Source organism: Nerophis ophidion, linkage group LG19 (assembly GCF_033978795.1).
Source record: "Nerophis ophidion isolate RoL-2023_Sa linkage group LG19, RoL_Noph_v1.0, whole genome shotgun sequence".
Classification (NCBI taxonomy): domain Eukaryota; kingdom Metazoa; phylum Chordata; class Actinopteri; order Syngnathiformes; family Syngnathidae; genus Nerophis; species Nerophis ophidion.
In genome coordinates, this window is record NC_084629.1 from 34,106,391 (window position 1) to 34,118,553 (window position 12,163).

Sequence of the window (12,163 nt, forward strand, 5' to 3'; positions counted from 1 at the left end):
CTTAATTTACATATCTGACAGTATAATTTTGCAACTTGACTGTGGACAATGTGAGAAGTTTGCGTTGATAACTATGAATTGAACGTTGAAGTGTGCACAGCACAGCATGTTTATATATGACCCAATCCAAACAACCTTTCCCACTCCTGGTGCTAATTAAACTAACACAAAAAGTCAACACACATGGTCACACTTAACACAACCTGCTCCCTGAACTTCTCACGTAATTCAAAATGACTCCCATTTAAAAATGCACAGCAATGCATGATGGGAAACAGGATATACACTCACTCCACACTTTTAACGCATTTTAGCTGGCTGATATTTCTGATTGATTTCAGAACTTGACGGAAGTGACGGAAGTAAAACAGGTAATAGTTGTACTTGCACATACTCTTAATATATATATATATATATATATATATATATATATATATATATATATATATATATATATATACTTATATATATACTTACATATGTACATATATACATGGGTAAGCTGTTTTTTTTCTCATTTAATCGGCTTTCGACCTTGATTGACATCTTTTAGCCCCAAATCAAAAAAGGTGGACGCCCTTCTCTGAGAAAAACACGTCAAAAAAAAACTTGCTCACTATCCAAGCTACTGTACATAATCGGAAAGTGTTGCCAAAAGTGTCACAATAGCTTATAAAACTGTTCAAGTGTTACACAAACGAGGGCTGATGTCGCCCGGCCCCTGAACTGAGATCTGCTAAGCTAAGGCAGTTCCCTTAATGTAGCGTGACCGCTAATCCATCTCATGAAAGAAGTCTGGAAATCTCGTCCGAATTCCCTTTCTTCCACAAACCAATCTTATGGTGTCTTTCAGGAGGCCCTGATCATGGCCAGCATGGAGCACCCTCACCTGGTGCGTCTGCTGGGTGTCTGTCTGAGTCCCACCATCCAGCTGGTCACACAACTCATGCCTCACGGGTGCCTCCTGGACTACGTCTACGAGCATAAGGACAACATCGGGTCCCAGCTGCTGCTCAACTGGTGTGTCCAAATAGCCAAGGTAAGCGTGGAGAGGCTTGCCTCATTGCACGTGCAGTTTGTCTGCTGAACCTGATGTGAAGTTGGAGCCGTAGAGTGGTCCGGCGAGGACTGCTGGGCTTAGTTGATACAGTGGAGCCTCCATCTACCAACCCCTCATTGTACAAACTTTTAGAATATGGCTATGGTTTTGTGCCCGGCAGCACATCCATTATGGGCGGACTGATTGATATTTGGTGCTCATTCAATCAACAGGGTGAAGTGTTACCGTTAGCTACCGTGCTTAGTGCTACTTTGTGTGCCTTTTTAGCCTTTGTACAAACCTGGACATGGCTTGTTTTTGCTTCTTCGATGCAAAGGATGATTGGCACGAGCCAAACGAGGGTGTAAGTACATGGTTGTTTATTTGAATACTTAATACAAAAATAAACAAACTAAGGGCGCTCACAAGGAGGTACAAAACTTGGCTACAAAAATACAAACAGGAAAATAAAACAACGTCTTGATGCCATGAAAGCAAATGAACTATAGACTTAAATTTGCTCTGTGGCAGAACTATGAAAAACTAAAACAAAAACACTTACTGTGACCGAAACAAGGGGCATGGATAGCAAGGTGCGTAGCAGGTAACCGTGGGTGCGTGAAGGCATGAAGGCAAGCATATGCAAAAATCCCAGACTGATGGACAGAAAGTAAAATCCTAAAATAATGGCTGTGGTTATTAGTAACAGGTGTGAGAGCTGAGGGACAGGGCGCGACAAGGTGGGAACTAATAAGTTACTATGAAAACAGACAAAACCAGGAAGTGCAAAACGTGACTAGAGTCCAGAAAACAAAACAAAACATGATCAAACATAAAACCAGATTAACAGTCATGACACTTTTTTATAAACCCCGTTTCTATATGAGTTGGGAAATTGTGTTAGATATAAATATAAACAGAATACAGTGATTTGCAAAACATTTTCAACCCATATTCAAATGAATGCACTACAATGACAAGATTTTTGATGTTCAAACTCATAAACTTTTTTTTTATGCAAATAATAATTGATTTAGAATTTAATGGCTGCAACATGTGCCAAAGTAGTTGGGAAAGGGCATGTTCACCACTCTGTTACATCACCTTTTCTTTTAACAACACTCAATACAAGTTTGGGAACTGAGGAAACTAATTTTTGAAGCTTTGAAAGTGGAATTCTTTACCATTCTTGTTTTATGTAGAGCTTCAGTCAATCAACAGTCCGGGGTCTCCGCTGTCGTATTTTACGCTTCATAATGCACCACACTTTTTCCATGGGAGACAGGTCTGGACTGCAGGCAGGCCAGTAAAGTACCCGTACTCTTTTTTTACGAAGTCACGCTGTTGTCACATGTGCTGAATATGGTTTGGCATTGTCTGTCTGATATAAGCAGGGGCGTCCATGAAAAAGACGGCGCATATATGGCAGCATATGTTGTTCCATAACCTGTATGTACCTTTCAGCATTCATGGTGCCTTCACAGATGTGTAAGTTACCCATGCCTTGGGCACTAATGCACCCCCATACCATCACAGATGCTGGCTTTTAAACTTTGCGTCGATAACAGTCTGGATGGTTCGCTTCCCCTTTGGTCACAATGACAAGATGGCGAATATTTCCAAAAACAATTTGAAATGCGGACTCATCAGATCACAGAACACTTTTCCACTTTGCATCAGTCCATCTTAGATGATCACAGGCCCAGAGAAGCCGGCAGTATTTCTGGATGTTGTTGATAAATGGCTTTTAATTTGCACAGTAGAGCTTTAACTTGCACTTACAGATGTAGCGACAAACTGTATTTAGTGACAGTGGTTTTCTGAAGTGTTCCTGAGTCCATGTGGTGATATCCTTTAGAGATTGATGTGGGTTTTTGTTGCAGTGCCGTCTGAGGGATCGAAGGTCACGGTCATTCAATGTTGGTTTCTGGCCATGTCGCTTGCGTGGAGTGATTTCTCCAGATTCTCTGAACCTTCTGATGACATTATGGACCGTAGATGTTGAAATCCCTAAATTTCTTGCACTTGCACTTTGAGAAACGTTGTTCTTAAACAGTTTGACTATTTACTCACGCAGTTGTGGGCAGAGGGGTGTACTTCGCACCATCCGTTCTTGTGAAAGACTGATAGCACCCACCTGTTCCCAATTGACCTGCACATCTATTGGATGTTCCAAATAAGTGTTTGATGAGCATTCCTCAACTTTATTAGTATTTATTGCCACCTTCCCAACTTCCTTGTCACGTGTTGCTGGCATCAAATTGTAAAGTTAATGATTTTTTGCCCCAAAAAAAATGTTTATCAGTTTGAACATCAAATATGTTGTCTTTGTAGCATATTCAATTGAATATGGGTTGAAAATGATTTGCAAATCATTGTATTCCGTTTATATTTACATCTAACACAATTTTCCAACTCATATAGAAATGGGGTTTGTACATTTGTCTCGTTTTCTCAGCTCAATTTCAGTCTAAATAAAGCAACGGATAGTCGACGTGTGGTCTGAAACATCTCCTTGCTGAACGCAAACAATATTAACCAACAAAGTAAAGTGGATTTTATTTTTTATTCCCCATCATTGTTTCAACTTCTTTGTTAATGTTCTGGAGTTTTGTCTCGGGCTTGCCAGATGGCACTGGTCCTGTCGCTGGCTGGCCTGCCTGGGGCTAATGGTTCCTTGTTCCCTGGGTACCGCACTTGTTGTTTTGGGTTGGGCTCTTTGGGTGGCTGGGGTCGTACTTTGGCTCCCGCACGTACTCCATCTATCCATCTTCTTCCGCTTATCCAAGGTTGGGTCACAGGGGTAGTTGCCTAAGCAGGGAAACCCAGACTTTCCTCTCCCCAGCCACTTCGTCCAGCTCTTCTAGGGAAATCCCGAGGCGTTCTCATGCCAGCCGGGAGACATAGTCAACCCAACGTGTCCTGGGTCTTCCCTGTGGCCTCCTACCGGTCGGACGTGCCCTCATCACCTCCCTCGGGAGGCGTTCGGGTAGCATCCTGACCAGATGCCCGAACCACCTCATCTGGGTCCTCTCGATGTGGAGGAGCAGCAGCTGTACTTTGAACTCCCCCCGGATGGCAGAGCTTCTCACTCTATCTCTAAAGGAAAGCCCCGCCACCCAGCGGAGGAAACTCATTTCGGCCGCTTGTACCCGTGATCTTATCCTTTTGGTCATAACCTAAAGCTCATGACCATAGGTGGGGATGGGAACGTAGATCAAACGGTAAATTGAGACAATTTAGGCTGGGTTCCTAATGATAGAGGATTCATCAGCAGTTCGAAGGGGGCAGACAGTATGGGTTTTCCCTGGGTACCGCACTTGTTTTTGGGTTGGACTCTCTGGGTGGCTGGGGCCGTACTTTGGCTCCCGCACATACTGGGAGATAAATACATACATACATACGCACATACACACATTTACTCATATATATATACACACATACAATCATTACAATGTCCCCACATGGAAGGATAAAAACAACTGAAATATTTCATCCATCCATCCATTTTCTGCCGCTTGTTCCCTTTGGGGTCGCTGGTGCCTATCTCGGCTGCAGTCGGGCATGGGGCGGGGTACACCCTGGACGGGTCCCGACCTCGTCGCAGACAATCATTACAATGTCCCCACAAAGAAGGATAAAAACAACTGAAATATTTCATCCATCCATCCATTTTCTACCGCTTGTTCCCTTTGGGGTCGCTGGTGCCTATCTCGGCTGCGGTCGGGCATGGGTCGGGTCCCCACCTCGTCGCATGGGGCGGGTCCCCCACCTCGTCGCAGACTGAAATATTCTTGATGACTAAAACAGAGTAGATGCGGGAAATATCGCTCAAAGGAAGACATCACCAACATCTGCGGTCCTCTCCAAGGTTTCTCATCGTCATTCACATTGACGTCCCACTGGGTGGTGAGTTTTTCTTTGCCCTATTGTGGGCTCTGAACAGAGGATGTCGTGGCTTGTGCAGCCCTTTGAGACACTTGTGATTTAGGGCTATATAAACAAACATTGATTGATTGATTGATACGTATGTTCATTCATTCATACATGCGCACACACGTAGGTACTCAGGCATATACATAGGTACATACGCTCCGACATGCATACATAAATACAGTACGTACATAAATCCACACGCTAGAGATGAGCGGATAGGCAATTATATCATCCACCGGCCGTTCACCCGAACCAACATTTTATCAGGACCGTACCCGCCCGCCAACCGCCCGCTGATATATATCAGAGGTCGACTGCCTTTACGTCTCACAGAGCTATTTAAACCTGTTTCACAGAGTAATGAGGACAACTGGAGCTGCTAACGTTCTCGCGACTATCCATTAGCGTTCATTCTGATGACAAGAATATGGCCGTGCTGTGAAGCCATTGCCTTTGACACCTTCAACAACATGTACGACCCGATTGTTAGACTGGTAACATGTTGTGTGCAGCCTCCGCAATCACACGTACAAGATTGAAAGGCATACTGGTTGATACAGAGTACACTGATGGTTGTGATATAAACAACTTTAACACTTACTAATTATGCGCCACGCTGTGAAGCCACACAATACAAGATTGACAAACACATTTCGGGAGAACATCCTCGCAGTAACACAACATAAACGCAACACAACAAATACCCATAATCCTTTGTATCCGTGGCAGCCATTGAATATATTTTACACCCCCGCGCCCCCAACCCCGCCCACCTTACCGACACACGGGGGGGGGAGGGGGATTTGCTGCTAGCGGGGTGTATAAAATAGTCAGGAAGTGTCATCAATACAAAGGATTCTGGGTATTTGTTGTGTTGCGTTTATGTTGTGTTACTGTGAGGATGTTTTCCCGAAATATGCTTGTCGTTCTTAATTGGTGTGGCTTCACAGCGTGGCGCATATTACTAAGAGTGTTAAAATTGTTTATATCACAACCATTAGTGTACTCTGTGTGCCTTGCAGTCGTGTTGCCTCGGAAGCCATACAAAACAAGATGCTGGACTGACAATCAGATCGTACATGTTGTAGAAGGCGACGAAGCCAAAGGTTTCATAGGACGTCCTAATACTTATTATCTGGGTGACTGCCGGCAGTCATTCAAGAGAATAATAGTGTCTCCTATTGTCTCCTTCGCTTTATGACACGGGTCTTAGATGGCTCTTTGAATGGCAAAGGATACCGATCCCAGGACCATGTATATCAAATATTTCCGGATGGTTCAACCGCCACCCGTCCGAATCTAATTAAAATCAATTTTTTCGTCATGTCAACCGCCCGACCCGCGGTTCATCCGCGGACTCTGCGGATGAGACCGCAAACCGCACATCTCTACCACACGCACATTCACTTTACAAACATACAAATACATATACAGGTTACACAAGCTCCTCCTGACTGCTGACGTAGGACATGTGATCACAGCAAAACACGTATTTTTGAAAGAATCCATTCTTTAATATTTTGAATGGATTCAGAATCATAATAAAAAAGAATTGCAATCCGGAGGGGGGTTTATTTTTTCAAGTACCTTAAGTGAGTATGTTGTCTAGGTTTGGGGGGTTTTGGCGTGTATTGCAAAGAAAATGGAATACCGTATTTTTCAGACCTAATGGCGCAGCGGATTATGAGGAAAATTAAAGGGGTCATATTATAATTTGTTTTTCTTTGTGGTCTACATAACATGTAATGGTGGTTGTTGGGTCAAAATGTTGCATAGATGATGTTGTATTGACCATCTTCAAGACGCTTTCTTACCGTCTCTTCAGGATGCGCCGTTTTGTGACTGCGTTTAATTACATGCCTTCACTTTGAAAGCATTTCCCCCCCCCGTCATCTTTGTTGTACAGGTAGTTATAGCACTTCCATAGCGAACCTACTGACAGATATAAGTTTGAACTGTACGGTACTTTATATTAGAAATGGCAACAGATGAGGATGAATGTCCCTCAACAAGAGGATAGTGAAAATGAAGGAGCTTATTGTCTACGGCTCGGACTACAATGGCGGATTTGCGCAAACTTTTGGGACTTCTGCAGATCCCAAATACACATCAGCAGGTATTAAAGGTTTTTGCATAATATTGCAAAACAAATCACCCGATATTACAGGTGCTGGTCATATTATTAGAATATCATGAAAAAGTTGATTTATTTCATTAATTCCATTTAGAAAGTCAAACTTGTAGAATGTATACATTCATTTCAAACAGACTGATACATTTCAAGTTTTTTTTGCCAAAAATGAGATTATTATAGCTGACAACCAATGAAAACCCTAAATTCAACATCTCAAAAGAATTAGAATATGGTGAAAAGGTCAGATATTGAAGACACCTGGTGCCACACTCTAATTAGCTAACTAACTCAAGACACCTGGAAAAGCCTTTAAATGGTCTCTCATTTTGATTCTGTATGACATACAATCATGGGGAAGACTGCTGACTTGACAACTGTCCAAAAGATGACCATTGATACTTTAAAGAAGGAGGGCAAGACACAAAGGTCATTGCCAAAGAGGTTGGATGTTCCCAGAGCTCTGTGTCCAAGCACATTAATAGAGAAGCGAAGGGAAGACAAATATGTGGTAGAAAAAAGTGTACAAGCAAGAGGGATAACCGCGTCCTGGAGATGATTGTCAAACAAAACCGATTAAAAAATGTGGGGGAGATCCACAAAGAGTGGACTGCAGCTGGAGTCAGTGCTTCAAGAACCACCACGCACCGACGTATGCAAGATATGGGCTTCAGCTGTCGCATTCCTTGTGTAAAGCCTTTCTTGAATAAGAGACAACGTCAAAAGCGTCTCACCTGGGCTCAAGACAAAAAGGACTGGACTGCTGCTGAGTGGTCCAAAGTTATGTTTTCAGATGAAAGTAAATTTTGTATCTCCTTTGGAAATCAAGGTCCCAGAGTCTGGAGGAAGACAGGACAGGCACAGAATCCACGTTGCCTGAAGTCCAGTGTCAAATTTCCACAATCGGTAATGTCATCTGCTGGTGTTGGTCCACTGTGTTTCCTGAGGTCTAAGGTCAATGCAGCAGTCTACCAGGAAGTTTTAGAACACTTTATGCTGCCTGCCGCGGACCAATTTTATGGAAGTGAAGATTTTATTTTCCAACATGACTTGGCACCTGCACACAGTGCCAAATCTACCAGTACCTGGTTTAAGGACCATGGTATCCCTGTTCTTGATTGGCCTGCAAACTCACCTGACCTTAACCCCATAGAAAAGCTATGGGGTATTGTGAAGCGGAAGATGCCAGATGCCAGACCCAACAATGCTGAAGAGCTGAAGGCCACTATTAAAGCAACCTGGGCTCTCTTAACACCTGAGGAGTGCAACAGACTGCAGCAATTCAGGCAAAAGGAGCTGCAACTAAGCATTGATTACCGTACATGCTAAAACTTTCCATGTTCATACTTTTCAGTTGGCCCACATTTCTAAAAACATATTTTTTGGTACTAGTTTTAACTAATATTTAATTTTCTGAGATACTGAATTTGGGATTTTCAGTAATTGTCAGTACTAATCATCAAAATTTAAATAAATAAACATTTAAAATATATTTCACTAAGTGTGTAATGAATTGATATAATATGTAAGTTTCACGTTCTGAATATAATTACTGAAATAAATCAACTTTTTCATGACATTCTAATAATATGAAGAGCACCTGTATGTCTCCTATTATGTGCCTTTTTGTGGTCCTTGTACACACTCCATAATAATACCGTATGTTGAAACACAGTATGTCTTGCTACTGAAGCCGTAATGCTCCGACAATCTATGATGCGGTGTGGCTTCGTAGCTTACCAAAGTCGCACTAAAATATTTTGACTGATTTTTGAGCGCCGTGTGTAATGTTCTATATTCTCAATGAAACATCAAAGGGCGTTGCTTGCTGACCTGTACTTGCTCGCGTCATTTATTGAACAGGTGTCTACATGCACTCCACATGTATCTTTACTGATTACACTTAATCGTTAAACTATGTAGCAAATAAGATTACTTCGAGGTCAGTAAGCACAACCCGAAATAATGTGCACATTAGGTTATAAAGCGCACTGGCCATTTTTGAGAAAATTAAAGTATTTTAAGTGTGACTTATAGTCCAAACAAATACGGCATAAAATGTTTGTATTACATTCTTGAGGCAGAAAAAGACCTGTAACTATTTGTGATAAAACTTAATATTTATTTGATGGGTAGGTAAATTTTTATGTTATGCTAAATGTGTTATACTTGTATAGCGTTTTTCCACCTTCAAGGTACTCAAAGCGCTTTAACACATTCACCCATTCACACACACATTCACACACTGATGGCCCGAGCTGCCATGCAAGGCCCTAACCACAACCCATCAGGAGCAAGGGTGATGTCAACCAATATATCAATCAATGTTTACTTATATAGCCCTAAATCACTAGTGTCTCAAAGGGCTGCACAAACCACAACACAAACCACTACGACATCCTCGGTAGGCCCACATAAGGGCAAGGAAAACTCACACCCAGTGGGACGTTGGTGACAATGATGACTATGAGAACCTTGGAGAGGACAAAAGCGATGGATGTCGAGCGGGTCTAACATGATACTGTGAAAGTTCAATCCATAGTTGGATCCAACACAGCCGCCAGAGTCCAGTCCACAGCAGAGCCAGCAGGAAACCATCCCAAGCGGAGGTGGATCATGCCTTGCTTAAGGACACAACGGACGTGATGAGGTTGGGAGTAGGTGGGGATCGAACCAGGAACATTCAGGTTGCTGGCACGGCCACTCTCCCAAACGCACCACGCTGTCCCCATGACGTTTGCATTTGTAGCAGATAGAAGTGGAGAGGGAGCTGATAGTTTGTTGGACGGCGATCACCTGGATGGACCAACAGCCAGAATAAAGTCCAAAGAACTCAGCAGAGATGCAAGGAGACATGTCGGGAAACTCTTTTGGAGCCATTTTCAAACCACTCCTAGGACAACCAGCTCCAACAACTGCATGCAAGCAAGCTCCAGTCACCTGAACCTGTGTTTGCATCCACAGGAACCACATGGGCCAGCCCACAGCCACAGCCGTCCACATCATCCACACATCACTCAGTCCCATGGTGTTAGTTCATTTGATGGTTCTGAGGAACGCTTTAGTATCAAACTCACCTGATAGACCTCAGAATTATTGATGAAATGTTTGCGCAAGTATGAACTGCAAGCGTAGTCATCACACACGTCTCCTTACTCGTTTTGCTTTGCGAGCATTACTGTCAATCACTTACATCTATCAGAGAATGTTTCACACAACACTTTTATCTGTTTGGAAATCGCCGTCGATTGATGGCTCGTGAAGTTGTTTTTGAACCGAGAGCGCGATAATGAAAAATAAAGCGAAGACGTGCGGGTGAATATGACCTTACAATTCGTTGCAGTCACAGATTTATTGTCTTTGATTAATTATTTCCGCCGTGGCAGATCACTGTCGAACTTTCTCTTTGGAAATCCTAACCCGTCAAAGTGTTGACGTTACCATCGTCTTCTTGACAATACGAGTCTGCGAGAAACCTTTCATGCTGACAACACTTTGTTTGCCCAAATGACTCAGTGACGGCAGTATGCGTGAATAAATACACTTCCTGCTGCGAACACTTGTCGACATGGAGAGCTATATGATTCTTAAAGGGGATGGTTATTATGTTTTGTTTATCCTTTTCCCCTCTCTTTCAGAGTGTTTGTCTTTATGGGTCCCAATTGGAAAAAACAAAGAAATGGCCTTGGGTTACATTTAATACCCATGCACGACTTAATATGCACCGCATTTTAAAACGTATAGTAGGCCTTATTACCAATAAACAATATTATTGTCAACATGAATTTGAGTGAAATAACCCAAAACCAGTGAAGTTGGCATGTTGTGTAATCAGAAATTAATGATTTGCAAATTTTGTTCAACTTATATTCAATTGAATAGTGTCATGTCTTGGTGATCATGTTTAGTTTGGCTATGTTCTGTTTGGTTTTTGGATTTTGTCAGTTCCGGTTTTTTTCACTCCCTGTTTTGTTTCCATGACAACCCATTGGTTTTCACCTGTTCTCATGTCACGCACCTGATTCATTTGAACTCACGCACCTGTTGTTAATCACGTCACCGCTATTTGAGCCTGTAGTTGCCAGGCAGTCAGCCCGACGACATCACATTCCTGCTCTGCACTCTTGACACTCTGAGTACTCTGTCCAGGTCATAGTTAATGCTGCTCTTTTCTTGCCACATAAGTTTTTTTGTTTATTCAAGCCACAGTTTAATACGTTTTTTAGTTCATGTTTTCAAATCAAATCAACTGGATTTATAAACTTAGCCAGCTGGTTCCTGTGGATGCAAACACAGGGTAGCCAAAGTGTCGTACAATGGGCAGGTTAAAAGATAATACGAGAACCGAGCAAACAGAACACGATAAAAAATAAATAAATAAAATAAATAAAACATAAAAAACATAAAAACAGGTTCACAGCAGGTTTATTATGGGGCGCCATTGCAGGATGGATATAATAAATATATATATATTTTTTTAATATAGTGCTTTTTCTCTAGTGACTCAAAGTGCTTTACACAAGTGAAACCCATTATCTAATTTTTACATATAAACCAGTGTGGGTGGCACAGGGAGCATGTGGGCAAAGTGTCTTGCCCAAGGACACAACGGCAGTGACTAAGATGGTGGAAGCAGGAATTGTACCTGCAACCCTCAAGTTGCTGGAACGGCTGCTCTACCAACCGAGCTATACCACTGAGTGGACATCACTCAGTGTTAAAAGTCATGGAATAAAAGTATGTTTTTAAGAGAGATTTAAAAACAGGAAGAGAGGAGGCTTGTCTAACACTCAGAGATAGGTCGTTCCAGAGCTTGGGAGCAGCAGCAGCAAAAGCTCTGTGCCCTCTAAGCTTCGGTCTTGTGTCAGGAACCCATACTTGCCAACCCTCCCGGATTTCCCGGGAGACTCCCGAAATTCAGAACCTCCCGGAAGAAATGTTCTCCTGAAAATTTCCCGAAATTCAGCCGGCGCTATAGTCCACGCCCCGTCCAGCTCCACGCGGACCTGAGTGGGGACAGCCTGTTTTCACGTCCGCTTTCCCACTATATATACAGC

General features: G+C 42.6%; 1 protein-coding gene across 2 annotated transcripts in view; it reads left to right on the forward strand.

Annotated features, from left to right (window-relative positions):
- The window catches only part of erbb4b (erb-b2 receptor tyrosine kinase 4b), a 975,361-nt gene that overhangs the window by 814,172 nt on the left and 149,026 nt on the right, over window positions 1–12,163 (forward strand). For both annotated transcript variants that reach the window (XM_061879863.1, XM_061879864.1), the window contains one exon: window positions 854–1,039. In XM_061879863.1, coding sequence (XP_061735847.1) covers window positions 854–1,039 — 186 coding nt within the window. The remainder of the gene's footprint in view (window positions 1–853; window positions 1,040–12,163) is intronic.